At 37.7% G+C, this 19,996-nt stretch overlaps 1 protein-coding gene across 1 annotated transcript; it reads right to left on the bottom strand.

Moving 5' to 3' along the window:
* Nucleotides 1-1,121: 1,121 nt before the first annotated feature.
* On the bottom strand, nt 1,122-17,359 carry LOC127630017 (polypeptide N-acetylgalactosaminyltransferase 17-like). Its single transcript, XM_052107387.1, has 11 exons — nt 16,110-17,359; nt 13,583-13,766; nt 13,130-13,296; nt 10,942-11,116; nt 10,350-10,547; nt 6,409-6,526; nt 6,062-6,247; nt 5,557-5,694; nt 4,245-4,340; nt 2,416-2,577; nt 1,122-2,327 (listed from the first exon to the last, which is right to left on the bottom strand). Exons 1-11 carry the CDS (start codon nt 16,387-16,389, stop codon nt 2,181-2,183), a joined length of 1,851 nt encoding a protein of 616 aa, XP_051963347.1. The 5' UTR covers nt 16,390-17,359; the 3' UTR covers nt 1,122-2,180.
* Between the last annotated feature and the right edge of the window lie 2,637 nt (nt 17,360-19,996).

Raw genomic sequence — 19,996 nt, 5'->3', positions numbered from 1 at the left:
GTTGTGGTGTGGACTCTGCTATTCTCTTAAGAGTTAGAACAATTTTAAAAATGTTATCGTTATAGTTATCATTTGTGACCTTTACAGTCTCTTTAATAAGTAGTACTGTTGTCAGAGGTCAAGCGCCAAAGGCATGTAGACAACTACCGTATCTGTTACTGTTGCATTTATACCATAGCAAATTCGGAGTATCCATCTCTTACCCTCTAGTGCCACCAGCAGTTCAAATTATCTGTTATTTTAGTTGATTTCCTGTATTAACAGATGAGTGTGCTTCTCACCTGTCTTGCTGTATGTTGATTTCAGACACACCGAATAAGATCAGTGAAGTTATCGTGCTTGTGTATGTGTACACTTTTTCACATTTTCCGATCAAACGGTTATTTATTTTAAAGCCGCTAGTAATCCGCAAATATTAAACTTTTGTTTTAGTGCAGAGAAGGATTGACAGGTTAGTGGTGGTGAATCTTTCCTGTCCGGAACGCATTTATAATGGATTAGCGTTTACACCTCACATGTGATGTGGCCACATGCGTTTTTGACTACCTTTGTATGTGGTTTTTGTGAACTGATCACAAAACATTTTAGACCCTGCTTGTAGGAAAGTTATGAAATTTGGCACACTGATAGAGAACATTTTAAACTTAAACCATAGCAAATTTGGGGTATCTATCTCTTACCCTCTAGTGCTTTTTGATATATCTAACCATTCTCATAAAATGCCTTCAAATTAGAATTTGATGGTGAGCACGGCAAAGAGGTTGTGAAGCTATATCTTGGCAATGCTTTGGCATATTGAAACAAAACTTGGTATATGTCATAGCCATCATGCCCTGAGGGTACCAGAACTGTGTTGGCACAGCGACACCAACTGGTCAAGAAATATGAAAAATGGTTTTGATTGGCTTATAACTTTAGAAATTTTGCCTACAATAATGATACTGATTTCTTTAGATTCCTTTAGATGCCCAATGTTCTTATGTCCAACATACATATAACATTTTGCCAAAAAAGTCTGTACTTTAGAAACGCATAGGTATTTCCAGTATGTCCATGACCGTGAGAACCCTGAAATAACAATTTAGATTTAGGACACTCAGCATTAGAATGCAACACCACAGCTCACCATTTTATTCAAATCAATCCTACTAAAAATGGAAGACGTTATGAGAAAACTCTTTTCCATCACGCTGCAAGGTTCTTCTGAAATCTTTTGGATATGAAACCATTTCTTTCGAATCTGTAGTTACAGATTCTACAGAGCCTACAGTTTATGACTCATTCACTATGTAACTCTACAATCCCTGAAAATCATTTACCCATAGTACCTGTGCATCCAGAACCTACTTGTTTTTCTTTAGATTGTGGTTCAATCAAAGTAGCCATTCAACAGTACATAGAGATTAGTACAGTTACCATGGTTACTTGGTTGTTTCCTGCGCACATATTATAATGTCATGCTTCTGATGGGTTACTGTAGAAAACAAATATGCAATAAATAACATATTTGTAGACCAGACAACTTATTTAAACAGAAAAATGACTGGGATCCGTAGTCTCTGATATTGAGAATCTACGAGAGAGAGAGAGAGAGAAGTACAGAAATCACAACCCAATATCATTATAATTCAAATCTAAATAAAACCATTTACGAGAATTATGAACAAATTACCTTGTTTTCCTGCATACTAAATTTCCATACCCTACAGTATCTCACTTGTCACACTTAAATCTTTCTGAATGTCATTCCATTAGATGACAAAATATAAAAGCTCAAGTTTCATTAGCAATTAGCATGAGTTTTTTGGGGTCACTGTGTATATTAATCAACATAGACTCAAATAATGTATACATTGAAGTACAGCATATGTTGAATGTTTGCAGTACAGTAGTTCATTATTGGTCATCTACAACATTAAAATGTTTCATTTTGGATTCAGCAGTCAGAATTTGATTCAAATGGTTGCTCATTTGAGGGCCATTGGCTGATACATTTGGAACGCAGTAAGACTAAATACTATGTCGAGGCAAACCCAAACCTGTTCAGCATCCCCTCGGCACCCCCTGAAGTTCGACATGTAGGAGATCTCCAAACTGGATCTATTTTCAAGTTCCTAACAACTTTATGAAGGCGGCATAGAGACTTTCGGCTTGTGGCAGCCATATCAAATACCATCGAATCATTGCCCTTGATGTTGTTTCATAAAATTCTTAATGGTCCACCTCTGGCCAGTACAAGAGCGCAGGACCAGAGCGTAACCAAAGTAAATATTGGCTGGCACCATCTCGAGACAGCGTCCTGTAGCTTGATTGATGATTGGTTCATTCTTCATGGAACAAAGAAATAAATTTAGTGACCAAAGGCAAAAGGAAAATTTTTTAACACTGTGCTCTTGAAAAATGAGAGCATTTCACCTGTGCAAAGTGCCAAGTTTTCTGGAGTACACTGGAAACTTTCTCACAGTTGAGGAGCTGAGGGTAGGTGCTGATTTTATCGTCCACCACACAGCGAGTATCTTCACCGGTGCTTCCCAAAGGACCCAGGAAAAGATTACCCTCCTTAGTGTAGCGACCCAGCTACAAAACGGACCACAGAGGAGATGATGTGAATTTGTTTAATTCAGTGATTTGGTAACTGGTTCACTGAGTCATTTAGGGGCATTTTGGCAACACATTTTGGCAGATATGGCTATTTCCATAATGACAATTAATTAATTAATAATTAATTAATGATTAATTAATTATTAGCTAGATCAAGCAACAATAACTCATTGGGCCCAGCATATACATATTGGTTGGGTGATTTTTGTTCACAGAAGTCTCTGCATGGTTTTTCCCATATATTAAAACGTTTAAAAAAAATTACAATGATTATCTTTTGTGTTGGGTTCGTTTGCGCTAACACTTATTGTGTTGCTGGTCAAAAATGACCGCCGCACTAAGATTCTTAATAAATCTCTAATACTGCATATATTATCCCAAGATATTGCATTGGATCTTTTTTCTGTCAACTTCTTTTTTAGTAATTATGACAAAATAATTTACATATTTAAAAAACAAAATCATTGATCGAAGGATTCATTGAACTGAGCTAGTGGGGGCACTCCCTGCAGAATAAACAAAAATAATTGTATTATTATGTAATGAATTAATAACCACTTTCTTGATTTTGCTTGGTGTGATTTTAAAGCGTATAATCTGAACTTTACAATGTATATATCTGATCCTACCAATTCTTAAATAATGGCTTTTAATTTGCTGACAAATTGGAACTATTTTGTTCTCATAATTTGCAAATTTGTTATCACAACAAATATATTCAGAGTTGGTAAAAACATAAAAAGATGAGATAGCCATGTGCTATATATAGTTGGAAAGGTCTCAATTAGTAAAATGCAATGAGCAAATTTGTTTCACTCAGAGGCCAAAGTGAATATTAGTGTATGAAATCCCACTCACATACATAAATACTGTATAAGTGTCTTTTTGTGATGTTTTTTCTTATTACTTCTTGAAACATACATATAACATAGACAATGTCATATCTTATCTAACAGCAGACTATCCCGATTCAAATGAGCCCAAACACAACATAATATGTTAAGTAGATCTTTAAATACACTTCAAAGAGTGTCCTTGGAAAAACAATGCGAAAAAGGGCACTAAACTCACGTGTGTGTGTGTGTGTGTGTGTGTGTGTGCACTTGTCCGAGGACTTTGTGTGTGCAAACACACACCCACAAACTGTATGTGCTAATCTAAATGATTGGGATGCTCCTGAACACTTAATATATCTTTATTTTGTAGTCTAATCCATTAATTTCCAATGGCCGGTCACTTTAGACCGGGAACACCACAGGTGTAGCAAAGTCAAATAAAAGCAATACAATTTTATGAAAATTATCAAAAAACAAATATCATATATTGTGTTCAAATGCCCTGTGTGAACAAAGTCATAGAATTTTATCCCAAATGGATGAAATAGTTTATAGAAAATAAAGTGTATCCCTGCTTAGAAGTTTTTCAATCAAAGCCCAAACTTTCTTTTTCGGGTCTCCATTCATACCACTCCATGAAACCAAACCTTTTTTCTTTATCATCCTGATATTTCATTGCGTAGTTTCCCCTAATGAACAGAATGCACAAAACTGTGTCATGTGTCCCTCTAGACATAACCTATTTCCTGTCTGCAGAGTGTGGGGTTAAGTCAGTGGAAAGTACTGCTGAGATGCGTGTTTTTCTACCTGAGGTCCCCAGCCATGACAGGGGTGCAGAGTTGCAGTGTGGTTTTCCTTCATGCCCTGGTCCACACACAGATGGGTCACATTGGTATTGCGAATCTAGCACAAATGAAAAAGAGTTAAATGACTGATCCTTAAAAGTAACGCTTTACACAAAAACGAAAGATCTGTTGAAATTACATTTACACAAAACACAAATGAAGAAATTGGAACTCAAAAGAAGAAATTTTGAAGAAATCACACTCCTCTTTTCCATTTAATGAAAGTGAATGGGGACAGGTGCTGTCAATTTTCAAACAAGACCGAAATTTATTTGACAACAAAGATGCTAATCGGCATTGGTTTTAGTGTCTTGTTACAGTTACTTGCTATTGACATCAAACCTTCAGGGATGTTTCTTGATGTGCCATTTTTATTTTATTTATTTTTTTGTCATTTTTGGAGCTCCCCATTGTTGTTCACTTTCATTGTAAAGTGGTGAAGACATTCTTCAAAACTGCTCCTTTTGTGTTTCACAAAAGAAAGGGCAAGTCAAAGGGGTTTGTTTTACAGGGTATGTTTTAGAACATAAGGTTGAGTAAAGATTTAACAGAATGTTACAGTTTATACAAACTAATCATTTAAAAATAACTGGCCAGATAATGTTCTTTAGGGCCATTGTTTAAATTCACAGATCCCAGAAAAAAAGAAAGAAAAAACTTTCGTAACAAGTTAAAGGAATTTACAATGGAAGTGAATGGGGGCCAATCTGTAAACATTAAAATACTCACTATTTCAAAATTATAGCCACAAGACTTGCAAAAAATGCTTGCTAAAATTAATTTAGTGGGATAAAATTGCTTACTAATCTTTTCTATGTAAAGTTTTAGCCAATTTTACAACTTCATTGCCATGACGATGTAATGTCAACAAACCCTAAAACGACTGTAAAAATTTTGATTTAAACAACTTTACAGCTCAAATAATACATGAGATTTACCAGAAGATTTAATATAAGGGCTTTTATAAAAGTATACGCTTCACATTTCTGCCTTTAAACCCTCCAAAAATTGGTCCCATTCACTTCCATTGTAAGTGCCTCACTGTAACCTTGATTTTTGCTTTTTTTAAAGAAAAGGAGGGACGAGCCTAAATAATTTTTTTGTGGTAATCAACATTATGCCACAAATGCTGTCAATTGAGCTTAACTTGATTTGAATTCGTACTGTTCCTTTAAGTCAGGCACACTGAGTAGGCTGTACCATACAGGACTACTAAAAAGGTGGTAACAGATTTAATCAAAGACCCAGGTTGAGCCATTTGATATGGTACTCACTTCTCCATAAAATAGAGTGTTGTTGTATCTCCTCATCTCTGGATAGATATTGTCGAGGTACCACTCAAAGCTTTTGCACTGGAGTCTTTTTCTGAGTGCGACTCTCTGGGATATGTCTCCATAATCAATACCATGGTTCTGCATGCACAAAGAAAGTGAGCATACACTTCAATGGCACAGAGAGAAAGGATATCATTATACATGTTGTAGTATTACAACTACAGTATGTTGTGTTCTAACTAGGGGTGGCTCATGATGGTTGACTACACAACACAAGAACACGACTGAAAATATTGACAATTCATGCTGCACTACACAGATGTTTGTCCAATCAAATCCTCTCTAGATTGAGAATGTCCCGCTACCTGCAACAGACCAACAAGTAGCATGACAAAATTAAAGCCAACATGGTGTTTCATTTCATTAGTCGAGTAGTCGTTCAGGCAACCCACGACAAATCAATTTTGAAAATATAGAGTTTTCCACATCCCTAATTCTTAGATACCTTCATTGGGAGGTTCCATGCCAAATAGACATTAGATTTGTATTGGTCCATCCAGACTTCCGCCACACGAAGGGCGTTTCGTCTAGTGTGAAATGCGATGTTACTGTGGTAGGGCTTTTTTGTCCTCGCAATATGGGCCACCCTGGAACAGGGCAGGACTTCCATGCTTCCTCCACACAGCCAAACCTAGGGTTTAGACACACACACATAAAAAACTTCAGTCCTGACAGAATTAAAACTTTTTTGAGCTTACAATACATTTCAAATTAATGCCCTCTGGACTAAGATTAGGGAGGCTGAGTTATGATTACTCTATTTTAGTGGAGAGATATGGGTGGCACACTAACCCTGATTCCCAGCTCTATATTCTCGCCTCCATACACGTCCATCCCCGCGTCCAGCAGGCCCAACTCCCCGAAGTATTCCCGGTTTACCACAAAAGAGCAGCCTATCATTGCAGGGGTCCTAAAAACAGTTTTTACACATCATATTTTCAATGAAGTTATTTTTCTGATATAGGCCTACTGAATAATTAAAACACAACAGTACATAAAAATAAGTCAAAAATATTTGAAGAAGATAAAAAATGTAAATGTTAAAAAGTAACAGAATATACTGTATTTAATATAAGTTAAGCTCAATTGACAGCATTTGTGGCATAATGTTGATAACCACAAACTTTATTCAACTTGTCCCTCCTTTTCTTCAAAAATTGAGGTTACAGTGAGACACTTAAAATGTAAGTGAATGGGGCCAATTATCAAGGGTTAAAGGTAGAAATGTGAAGCTTATACATTTATTAAAAGCCCCCATCTTCATTATTCTGCTAAAACTTGTGTATTATTTGAGCTGTTAAGTTGTTTAAATTGTCTTTTAGGCAGCAGACTACTAAATTACCATGATTACAGGGTTTATGTTGTTACATCATCACTGCAACTGTGGGATTGCAAATTTAAGTGTAACTATAAGATCAGGTGGTCTATTATCTTTCATATAACATCACATGAAAAACTAAAGTGATGTACATTTTATTGGGCTTTCAAAGTATTTGGTTTCGTGATTTTGTGAGATGGTCTACACATGGCTGCATCCTGTTTGTCAACTTGAACAAGAGTGTATGTGAATGAAAATGTGTTTCTCATGCTAACTAAGGCTTTTGCCTTTTGTCTGTGATGGCTCTAACTGCCCCAGTTCCAATCTGTGAATAGGTGGCCTATGTTCATGATTCAATCAATGTCTGAGTGAAAAGTAAATGCATTGCCATTGGCGCGGACCCTTCCTTATTTCTATGAAAATTGGATTAGGGCTGGAGAAACCCCCAGTCTGTGGCAGGTTCAATTGCATTCTTTGTTTAAGGTTCACCTGAACACTTTGTTACCACCTGCACTGCCCACTGAATGCCTATAAACTACAATGTATAGCTCCCTAAATTAGACTTGATTAATGCAGCGTGAGACAGCACCTTTTGACGTGTAGACTGGTTCACCTGATCTTTTACAATAAAGAATCCTGCTGAAGATTTACCCGAGTCTCCTGGTCCTCTCTGAGAGTTTCCAACATAACTAAGTTGAAACTTGGCTATAAAGTTACACAGATAAGGATTTTAGCACCCTAAAATAATGTTAACATGGATATTGTTTACATCTTGTGGTTCTTTTGAAACAGTGATTATTTTTATGTTTACGGATTGGCCCCATTCACTTCCATTGTAAGAGCCTAAATATAACTCAGAGTTTTGCTTTTTGTTTTAAGAAAATAAGTAAAAATGAATTTTTATGGTAATCAATATTATGCCACAAATGCTGTCAATTGAGCTTTACTTGTATTGAACCTGGAATATTCCTTTAATTGGATTACATGGGACAACTGAATTTGTACCCATTCTGGATAATGAGCTACTTCTAGAAAGACTTTATTTGAGAGAATATTGGGCTTTACACACATTACTTTTTCAAAACATCCATTTTAACTACGGTACATGTTAAGGCCATTTTTAACACTGCTTTAAAGAGTGGAAATGGAAATCAAAAATCAAAATGTGTGTGGTCTGAATTTTAGTTCCTGTTTATTAGCTTTAAGGTCATCTACATATTCTAGCGTGCTCCTAAAAGTTGACAAAATCAATTAGACATTTAAAGTTTGCAGTCTTATTCTACCGAGAATATTGACAAAAATATTGAGCCCTCATTTTGTCCAATCAAAGAATTGAGAATGTCCCTCCCCAAACACCAACTTCTTCTAGCTATAAAGAGTAAGTAAAAAACATTGTTATTTAAAACAAAAAACAAAGAACACTTCCATATGTCCTGCCACCAGTATTGGGTAACGTTACTTTTAACTCGTTAGAATAGTGCTTTACTCCTTTTAAAAATTACCTTAAATAACTTAATTAATTAAAAAGTGAATTTTTATGGAAAGTAAAGCGTTACATTACTTTTATTTAATTTTTGCATTATCTTTTTCTTTACAGCCACTTTCACTTCTGCTATGCTATGCATTCCGTAGATTAAGCCATGCATTGCATACAAAAGACATTACAGGCCATGCTAGCTACTGTACAAAACTCAAGTCAAAACAACATAGTAAACAAACAGATATTTAGTTTTTCCCATCAACATGGCAGCCAATTTGAATAATGAAGAATAACCGCTGTCTTACCTAAAGCAGCAAAGTTCAACATCTGAACCTGCATCATATGTCATCATATGCGGAGCCCATCGACAGAGTCAACTTAAGATGTTTTTCAAAAGTCAGGATAAAATTCAGTGGGAAATGCCAGCCTAACATGCTCAAGGAATGTGTCTGATAATAAAAGAATATTTTTCACTTAAGTTATCTCAGTGCATGCTTGTTTTGAGCTGATCCAAGGTGTGCACATATGCCACTGGTTGATCGCATACAACTGCAAACGTGCATGTAGCATGTTGATTCCACATGTTTTTAATGCTACTAAAATTTCATAAAAACGGTTTGTTTCATGAATCAAACTACTTGTTTATTATAAAACAAAAATGTAGAATCTTTTTAGAAACTAAGACATTTTCTCAAATGACACAATGTAGAATGTTGCAAGGAGCCACTGATCCAGAGTCAGCTTATCTCATCCCATTCTCCCAGTTACAGGGAGCTCATGTCATGGCCAGTGGAAGACTTGTCTTATAATCCCTCTGCCTAAACGCATTAACTGATATTTTAATGCAGTGTGTATTAAAACATGAATCAATCACGTGTCACTCAACCGAATGTTGAACTCATATTACGCATAAGCACTCAATTTCCCCGGCTTGTATAGCTAATGCACATGTGGGTTATCGAGTTAACTGACAGGCGATGTCTGAATCTAAAATGTGATTGGCTCTTTTACCTGCAAAATGGGACTTCCTTTCTACATCCATTTACTGTTGGGTGCTAGAGCGTCTTGGTTGGCCATTCCAATTTCTCCCATTCATTTAAGTGACTCGTCTCTACTAAATAGTCTCTGGCCTCACACTCTATAGAACACTCTAATGTCTCCTCCCCGAAGTTTGCACAATTTTACATGTGATTTTTCACAATACAGGGAAAGTAGAGGTGTACAAAAGCAACGCCTTACTTTATTTATAAAGTAACTCTTATAGTATGGTCTAAAATAAATAAATATTGCGTTACTTTACTCGTTACTCGAAAAAAGTAATTTGATTATGTAACTCACGTTACTTGTAACACATTACCCCCCAACAATGCCTGCCACTACTTCCTGTTTCAATAGGAAATACGTTAACAGAGGAAAGAAATTTGCACTGTTAGCAATGGGGTATTTAAGCAACGTTTCAGTTTTGTACGATTTTTAAAGGGTGTTTGCACCGCTTTTAACCATATTGAAATTCTTTATGGTCCTAACCCAGAATTGCCGTGCCAGAGATATACACCATGAAACAACGTGTTTGAATGTAAAGGTGATTAATAAAAGGCATCCACTCATAAACTATGTCATGCTATTCTCATTAAAGGGATAGTTCACCCCAAAATTAAAAAAGTAATTTTTACTATAAATCTCTACTTTCAAAATCTTCTTTTTTCTTTTTTCTTTTTGCGTTAAGCATTCTTTATGCATATCACCACCTACTGGGCAGGGAGGAGAATTTATATAAAACGTTTATATGCAAATAAGAATGATAACCCAAGGGTTACAAATGAACAGTGTAAAATCTCACAACCCAGTATGAATTAATAAAGTATGAGCGGTGTTAAACATGGAATGAGCCCAGGGATAACTATTTCAAGTGTGAAAAGCCTGGTAGAATCATACCTGATGGGGGCAGAGGTGTCCCCTTCATCCCACCACTGTTTAGGTGGGCTGATATACATACACCAGAGCTCCCAGTTATAACCATGGCCGGAGTTCTCATAGCGCTCCAGCTCGAAGGTCTCATCTTTTATGTTATCTATGGATGGTAGGATGATCCTCTTGTGGTTCTCCTTAATTCTAGACAGAACCGGTTCAGCCCTGGTGTGTGAATGTAGAGGTTAGATCTTTACCAGCAAAGCTGAATCATCACACAGTGTTAATAAAACTCCTTTCAACTGTAAATCTAAGCTTGGCTTGAGAATGTGTTGCCTGGATTCTCTCCTCACATCAGCCAATTAGATATTGGACTTACAGAGTGCACATGAACTGTGAAGCCTTCTGTCTATGACCTAATTTATCCTGTTTATTATGCACTTTAGTATAACTACATCGAGGCATAAATGGGATATTTCTGGCCGAATAACCTATGTTCGGATCACGCGAGAGAGATGTTAATACCAGGTGTAAACAGGGCCTAAAAATCGAAGTGAGAGTGAGAACATCTACCAGAACTAAAGGCAGAACAGGGAGTGCAAGAGTGCTAGATTCTCACCATGAAGGTGTAAACTCAACATGGGCATCAAAGAATCCCGTCATCTCCCCAGTGGCCACTTTCCAGCCCTCGATACGAGCACGGATGAGTCCCTCTCTCTTCTGATTGCGCACTATTTTGATAAGACCTGGGTAGCGCTTGTTGACATACTCCTCCAATGGTCCTTTCAGTTGTTCTATCAGACACACACACACACACACACACACACACACACACACACACACACAAACAGTAAAGAGGGAGAGAAATCTTGTTTCATGGTGCATGAGTGCTGTAGCTATGCTTAAACCACACCAGAGGGAATGTTTCTCCTATGCCAACACTCTTCCATGCCTTTGATCTGTGTTACATGGATGAACACCATCCCCTTGAAAAACACTTTCTTGGAAAGTAGTCTCTTACCCCACATTAAACACTGTCATCTGCATCCCAAGTGACAAACTGTGAATCACTGACATTACGAGGACAGCGATGATTGTGCTAATTCTCTGCCCCATTGTTTAAGCAAATGTAGGCTTTTCCCCTTGCGCTGCTGGACAGTTGGCCCTCTGTCATCGTCTCATGCTAACAGTGTGATGGAAATTGAACTGTCTCTCTGGGAAGGGTTAAGTACACACTCTGATACATTAGACAGGCATGTCCATGCACAACATGGGTGGCACTTGGCAAACTACTCCAGGTTATCTGTGTTGACAATCATGGTCACTGCTGCTAGGTTGTTTTTGGTAGTTACTAGGTTGGTTCTGGGTGGTTGCTAGGGTGCTTTGGATGGTTGCTAGTTGGCTGCTTATTGGTCCAAGTCAAAAGATCCCACCATCAGTGAAAATTGCACATTTGACAGTTGTTATTCTGTTGTTAGGTTGTTCTAAGTGGTTGCTAAGGTATTCTGGTTTCTTTCTAGGGGGTTACTAAGGTGTTCTGGGTTGTTGCAAGGTAAATATGACACAAATTCCTACAATTTATATCTGTGGAATGTTTTATTTATTTATTATTGCTCATTGCATTGTCCGCCAGCAAAAATCGTACATTTGACAGTTGCTATGATGTTACTAGTTTGTTTTTGATGGTTGCTAAGGCATTGCTAGGTGGTTTCTAGGGTGTTCTGGGTGGTTCCTATGTGGTTGCTAAGGTGTTTTGGGTGATTGCAAGGTGAATATGTCTTTGCCAACAAAAATAGCATATTTGACAATTGCTGCTGTTGCTAGGTTGTTATTTGTGGTTGCTAAGGCGTTGCTAGATGGCTGAAAGTGTGTTCTGGGTGGTTGCTTGGTGGATATGAGACTGGTTCCTCTTGCAACATAAATCTATGATTTGTATTTGCTGTTGCCCATTTTATGGTCAGCCAGCAAAAATGTTACATTTGATGATTGATATTGTGACGAGGCAGGCAAAGAATGAGGATCTAAGTGCAGCTTTATTAAAATAAACAAGAAAACTCAGAATAAAGAAAAACACAGGGAACCTAGCACAGAGCATAACAAAACATGCAAGAACTGACAAATTAACTGGGGGAAACAAGGTCTTAAATACACATGGGAAAACAAGGAACACCTGGGGAAACAATCAGGGAATGAGAAACAATCAGGGGAAAAACAATCGTAAAATGAAACTACAAAGAACTACAAAAACCTAACAGGAAACAGGAACTAAACAAGAACTTCAACATAAAAGCACAAAAATAAAAGACAGCAGGGAATATGACAGATATGCTATTGCTGGGTTGTTCTTAGTCATTGCTAGGGTGTTCTGGGTGGTTGCTAGGGTGTTTTAGGTGGTTTTTATGACGTTGCTAGGGTGTTCTAGGTGGATACTAGGATGTTGATAACTGGTCCAAGTTAAAAGAGCATACCACTAGTGAAAATCGTACATTTGACGGTAACTATAGTATGCTATTACAGGTTGTTCTGGATGGTTGCTTGGGCATTGCTAGGTGGTTACCGGTTGCTCCAAGTCAAAAGAGCCCACCACCAAGTATCTATGATTCTCTGATCCTTCAACGTAAGTCTTTGGGATTTTTTTCACCCATTTTATAGTCACCTAGCGAAAATAATAATTAATCACTTATGTAATAGCACACCTCTGCAGGTTTGTTTTATGATTATTGTGTTTACTGCTAAATATCTATTCAATCTGATTTTGTACCTTGTTGATCAAAGCCACATTTCTCATTTCTTAACTTATTTCTCACCATCATCACTGTTGTCATCCACCAAGATGATCTCTTTTAGGAGATGAGCTGGAGTGTGATTGACAGCCGAATGGACAGAACGCAGGATGACAGACAACGCCTCATTTACGAAAATGAAGATGATGGATATCTGTGGTAAGTCATGGGGGTAATAGGCCTTTTTGCATCTAAAAAAAAACATAGTACATGGAAAAACAAAATTATCATTATGCTCTGGTTCTTGTCTAAGATCTTCTCTTTATCTGCTAAATGAAACACCAGACTGCTTAAAGCTTAGGTACACAAGAAGGTGTAAAACCTTTCTTTTCTTAACAGAAGTGAAGCCAATTCTGGCATTGTTATTTTGTACCGATGTATTGGACTATGTTTTTCTGGTCAGTGAACTGAATCTATCTTACATTAAGAGTGACTGTAGCTTTAAAACTATCGGTCTGACAGTAATGTGAAGCTCACCTGCTGGGCCGATAGTCAGGAATGGACCTATCCAAAGAGATTTTGTTGCTCAGAAACGCATTGTAGCCGTATTTCTCCCTCAGGTACTTGGCCTCCTTTTCTTCCACCGGTGTAAGTGTTGCTGGCAGCCCTCCTCTACCACGACCTCCAAAACCCTCGATGAGTCCAAGAGACTTTGACAAACCTGTTCAAATTAATTGATTGAATTAACTCAATTGATTTATTGTTTTGTATAGTTTTCTGCTGTGTCCTAATTGCCTTGTTGTGATTAAATGGTGCTTTTTGTGTAAAAAGTTAATTGACTCTAATACTTTGAGTATTCCCCAAAAAATTCAAGGACATATTAAAATAATATTTAACATTGATGGTCAAAGTACAATGTAATTACACATGTATTACTATGTAATAAAATGAACAGCATTTTGCTGAGCTTACAATTACAGTTTTTCTATGTTGCTATTGTAATTTATCATATTACCATGGGTACAGCATGGTTTAAGGAGCCGCCTTTAGGTCATATTTGCTTTCTTCTGGTCCAAACTGTATGATGATTGAAAAAAATCTATATTTTTTACTGAATATTGTATGAAAATTTATTTTATTTATCCTGGTTATATTTAACCACAAATTAATAAATAAAAATAAATCAATTATATTTTCTTAAGATTTCTTTCTGTATTTTCACATAATTTTTTAGGACATTTTAGCCCTCAGTTTTCTTTACCATAATGTGTCCAAATGTTTTAACTTTAATAATATTGTATAGTGTATTACAGTAAAAAGATGCTGTTGTTCAATATTTTTTTTAAATACAAATCAGCAAAAATAAAAGGCAATAAGTAAGTACTACTATGATGTATAGATACTTTAAAGTTTACATTGCAGTAATGAGAATATAATAATGACCTCTTTTTGTGTTGTGGTAATGAGAACTGGTGATTAGTAAAATCTGGATAACTGTCAAGAAAAAAATTTCACAATGAAAAAAAATCTTAATGGCCATAAAAATACAATTCATTTTCTTTGTTTCTTTTGATTTTAAAGTAAAATTGAACCAGGACATTTTCTTGACAAGTTTCATGTGAATTACGAATAAAAGCAGATAGAGGGATCTTGTTCAAACTTAGGCTATAGTGAAAGGCAGGGTTGGTGTTAGGTATACCATGTCTTGTCTCACTGTTGCCCTTGGTGTGTCATTTTTGTCACTCTTGTAGCTCCTTAGTTTGCACTTTTGTCACCATTGTAGTTCCATAGTTTTCTTGTTAGCCTTCGTGTTCTCTGTTCATTGTTTTCACCTGTCTCGTTAGTTTGCCATTGGTTTCTGTTTATCACCTTGTTATCTTGTTTGAGTTCTGTTTGTTCATTGGCTCCCGTGTTTCCTTGTTCATGTATTTTAACCCGGTTGTTTTCACTCCCCTCTGTCAATCGTTATGTTTTGTTATGTTCTGTTATGTTTTGGAATGGTTGTTTTGGATGTATGTTGTCAAGCCTGTTTAGATTATTGTCATGCCCGGTATGTGTTCCCTGCCCGAGTTCTCAGTCTTGTTTCATCGTGTTTAAGTTTCCTGTTTTCCCCATTGTGGGTTTTTCCTTTGTGTTTATTTGTTTGTTTGTTTAAATAAAGTAAGCTGCATCTAGATCCATTCTCCTCACTGTCCTTCGCAGCCTCCATTCGTTACAGTTGGGGCGTAACAGAATACATGTAACTGGATTACATATTAAAAATACAAAATACAAGTAACTGTATTCCACTACAGTTACAGTTTAAATCATTGGTCATTAGAATACAGTTACATTCAAAAGTATTTTGATTACTGAAGAGATTACTTTGCATTTTTACTGTCTTTTGTTTCATTTAATATTTAGTCCTTTCAGATGGAAAACATTTATACATATCAATTATGCGATCCAAAGTGCATTTGAACAGCGGTGAAACACTTTCTGATGATGTGTTACATTCATACGAGCAGACAGAGAAGTACGTTTGAAGTTTGGAGCAGAAATAAACCATGTGTAAATTGTCAGCTTTATGCTAAAATAAAATGCTATTTCTAGCCATTTTACATGCACATGTTACCAGACACCATCATATTTTTTATCAAGAAAATTCACGTTGGATCATAATTTCTTTTTTCTAGTAAGACTTTTGATATTAGGGCAAAAATCAAAAGATAACATGCACAAGATATTTAGGTTTTTCAGAGAATGTATTTTTAACATGTATTTTGTCTCACTGCACTGACAGAGTTTTTATAGTCAAAACAAGTGAAAAAATCTACCAGTGCTGAAGAAGTAATCCAAAGTATTTAGAATACTTTACTGGCCTTGAGTAATCTAACGAAATATGTTACAAATTATAATTTGCAGCATGTATTCTGTAATCTGTAGTGGAATACATTTCAAAAGTAACCCTCCCAACCCTGGTGATAGGTTATTGTTCAGAAACAGGTGATAGGGCAAAATTTGTCACCATATGCATATAATATTTTTGTTTTAGCAAGATATTTTAAGTCATTAAAAGAGTTACCGTTCAGTTGTCTGTACACCACATCTTCCAGTGATCCCAGTCGTTGTAGGAGCACATCATGAGTGATGCTGGTCTCTTGAGCAGATCCATTCAGGTGCGTCTGTCCCCTCGTACCAGCAGCCAGTTGTTCACTAACAGCCTTGGCTGTGCGGAAATTGCACTTGCCCCAAAAGGTAATAAAGCCAGCCACCGTAAACACATTCAGCACCAGTAGGATTTTCCATCTTCTCATCACAAAGGCCATGAATGATATTGGCGTAATGAACCCAGTGAATCGCATCTTGAAATATATGTCAAAGAGACTGAACTCGTGCTGTGCGGAAAGAAAAACTGACAGTAACTGACTGAAAGCCTAGTGAGGTGCCAACCAAAACCGGATTTGGCGCGTTTGAATCGTTCGTTCGAACGTTGACGATGCCCAAAATGTCATTCGAACGCGCATACGATGCCCAAAATGCGGTCTAGGTAGGCAGCTCACCTAGATTTTGAAACACAACCAAAGGTTTCTGAATTTCAAACTTGTACTAGGCTAATAATATTAATCTCCAAAAACAAATAACAACAAAAAAACAATCTGCTTTATTTGACCAATAACAAGCTACTCGTTGCACAAAACGTTATTACGTGAAATATAGTAGGCTATAGCCTATTTGTGGCACTTGCCATATTGGCTGACACAGTTTATCCAACACATTTACCACAACACTCCCCATTTCGGATTGGTAAAATGCATCGTGCACTGGAACATAGTGGTGTCGGCCTGTGAGCTTTCATCCATGTCACCACATGTTCTTATTAATAATCTCCACATGGGAATTGTATGCGCATGTTTCAAAGAGTCACAGCAAAGGTTCGTAAACTGCAGTCATTCATCACAGGACATCTTTCAGTCAATGACAAACACAGCTGTCCTCTGCTGGAACTATAAGATGATGATTTAAGAGGTCAGATTTATGGAGTGTTTCCCACGACCTTGTATAACTGTAGTCATTTCTGTGTGTATTTGCCCTGGATAAGCTGAAGTATCCCTCCACTTCAGCTATGAGAGTCTGCATCGTCTCCAACAGGATTCATCCCTGAGAACATCAAACGCAGCGTTCATTTTCAACGTCAGGCTATTTACTATCACGCCTTTATAGCGTCGTTCTTCCACGCAACGTTGATCCACGAGCAGCTAACATCTTCTGCCATCCACGTTGTTTTCTGCTGTTATTGTGCTCCGATAAATCGTTTTGTCCACATAACGCTGCTGGAAAGCGCCTCAGCTGAGACTGGTGGAAAACATGGAGTGGATGGAGCATGTGGAGCAGATGCCTCTTTCACTCTGTTCACCTATTAGGAGGACACCAAATGAGCCAGTTCTGTCAAAATAATACAGAATTATGTCCATGTTTAATATAGGTTAAGTTTCTAATTCATATTTCAGACCAAATTGAAAATTCTGTCATTATTTTGCATTCTTCTGTGGTAAAAAAGAAGATATTTTGCAGAAATGACTAAATAAGCACCAAAGAAGTACTCTACATGTGGTGCGTGGCATTCACAGTCTTTAGAAGTCATATGATAGCTTTGTGTGAGGAACAAACTTGTGATGGGTCGATCATGGGTCGATCATCTTTTATGTGACTCAGAAGAACGAGTAGAATCAGAGAGTGATACATTCATTTTGTGTTGGCCTTGCATATGCATTGTGCAACCTCCGTTCGTTTGTTCCGTGAAAACTGCATAGGTGCTGTACAGGAAACAGAAATGATTAGTTCACCGCTGGACTCTTCTGGTCCGAGTCGTTCGTTCTTTTGTCACGTGACAGCTGTACACGTTATGCATTTCTCACACAGGAAACAGAAATGATTAGTTCACCTCTGAAGTTTTCTGGTCCGAGTCGTTCGTTCTTTTGTCGCGTGACAGCCGTACACGCTATGCATTTCTCACACAGGAAACAGAAATGATTAGTTCACCTCTGAAGTCTTCTGGTCCGAGTCGTTCGTTCTTTTGTCGCGTGACAGCCGTACACGCTATGCATTTCTCACACAGGAAACAGAAATGATTAGTTCACCTCTGAAGTTTTCTGGTCCGAGTCGTTCGTTCTTTTGTCGTGTGACATCCGTACACGCTATGCATTTCTCACACAGGAAACAGAAATTATTAGTTCACCTCTGGAGTCTTCTGGTCCGAGTCGTTCGTTCTTTTGTCGTGTGACATCCGTACACGTTATGCATTTCTCACACAGGAAACAGAAATTACTAGTTCACCTCTGGACACTTCTGGTCCGAGTCGTTCGTTCTTTTGTCACGTGACAGCCGTACACGCTATGCATTTCTCACACAGGAAACAGAAATGATTAGTTCACCTCTGAAGTTTTGTGGTCCGAGTCGTTCGTTCTTTTGTCGCGTGACATCTGTACACGCTATGCATTTCTCACACAGGAAACAGAAATGATTAGTTCACCTCTGAAGTCTTCTGGTCCGAGTCGTTCGTTCTTTTGTCACGTGACAGCCGTACACGCTATGCATTTCTCACACAGGAAACAGAAATGATTAGTTCACCTCTGAAGTTTTCTGGTCCGAGTCGTTCGTTCTTTTGTCGTGTGACATCCGTACACGCTATGCATTTCTCAGACAGGAAACAGAAATTATTAGTTCACCTCTGGAGTCTTCTGGTCCAAGTCGTTCGTTCTTTTGTCGTGTGACATCCGTACACGTTATGCATTTCTCACACAGGAAACAGAAATTACTAGTTCACCTCTGGACACTTCTGGTCCGAGTCGTTCGTTCTTTTGTCACGTGACAGCCGTACACGCTATGCATTTCTCACACAGGAAACAGAAATGATTAGTTCACCTCTGAAGTTTTGTGGTCCGAGTCGTCGTTCTTTTGTCGCGTGACATCCGTACACGCTATGCATTTCTCACACAGGAAACAGAAATGATTAGTTCACCTCTGGAGTCTTCTGGTCCGAGCCGTTCGTTCTTTTGTCACGTGACAGCCGTACACGCTATGCATTTCTCACACAGGAAACAGAAATGATTAGTTCACCTCTGGAGTCTTCTGGTCCGAGTCGTTCGTTCTTTTGTCACGTGACAGCCGTACACGCTATGCATTTCTCACACAGGAAACAGAAATGATTAGTTCACCTCTGGAGTCTTCTGGTCCGAGCCGTTCGTTCTTTTGTCACGTGACAGCCGTACACGCTATGCATTTCTCACACAGGAAACAGAAATGATTAGTTCACCTCTGGAGTCTTCTGGTCCGAGTCGTTCGTTCTTTTGTCACGTGACAGCCGTACACACTATGCATTTCTCACACAGGAAACAGAAATTATTAGTTCACCTCTGGAGTCTTCTGGTCCGAGTCGTTCGTTCTTTTGTCGCGTGACAGACGTACACGTTATGCATTTCTCACACAGGAAACAGAAATGATTAGTTCACCTCTGAAGTCTTCTGGTCCGAGTCGATCGTTCTTTTGTCACGTGACAGCTGTACACGCTATGCATTCTTTTTTAAATGAAACCCGTTCTGGACAAGAACCGGTTATCAGGTACCCAACCCTAAATGTTACACAAACAGTTTTTCTTAATATCCTCTTTTATATTTTTTGTATATTCTGGGAGAGATTATTGGGGGTTGTGACAGTTTTACCCCCATATCTAAGGCTCAACCCCCATCTAAACAAGATTAATCTCTGAAATCTTGCCCTCTGTCATATTTCTCAAATCTCATTTGCACTTGGCGTCACTACTCGCTAAGTTTGACGTCATTGGATTTCACGTGTCTCATGACCAATTAAAATAAAATAATTGGAGAAATAATAGCTCTATTATCAATGATTAAGGACTGCATCTTTTCATGAAAGTATTAGCAGCCATGAGAACTAGGAATAAATCAAGGC

This window comes from Xyrauchen texanus, chromosome 36 (assembly GCF_025860055.1).
Source record: "Xyrauchen texanus isolate HMW12.3.18 chromosome 36, RBS_HiC_50CHRs, whole genome shotgun sequence".
In the NCBI taxonomy this organism is placed as follows: domain Eukaryota; kingdom Metazoa; phylum Chordata; class Actinopteri; order Cypriniformes; family Catostomidae; genus Xyrauchen; species Xyrauchen texanus.
The sequence above is the reverse complement of the archived record's forward strand: the minus strand, read 5'-3'. Positions and strand labels throughout refer to the sequence as shown.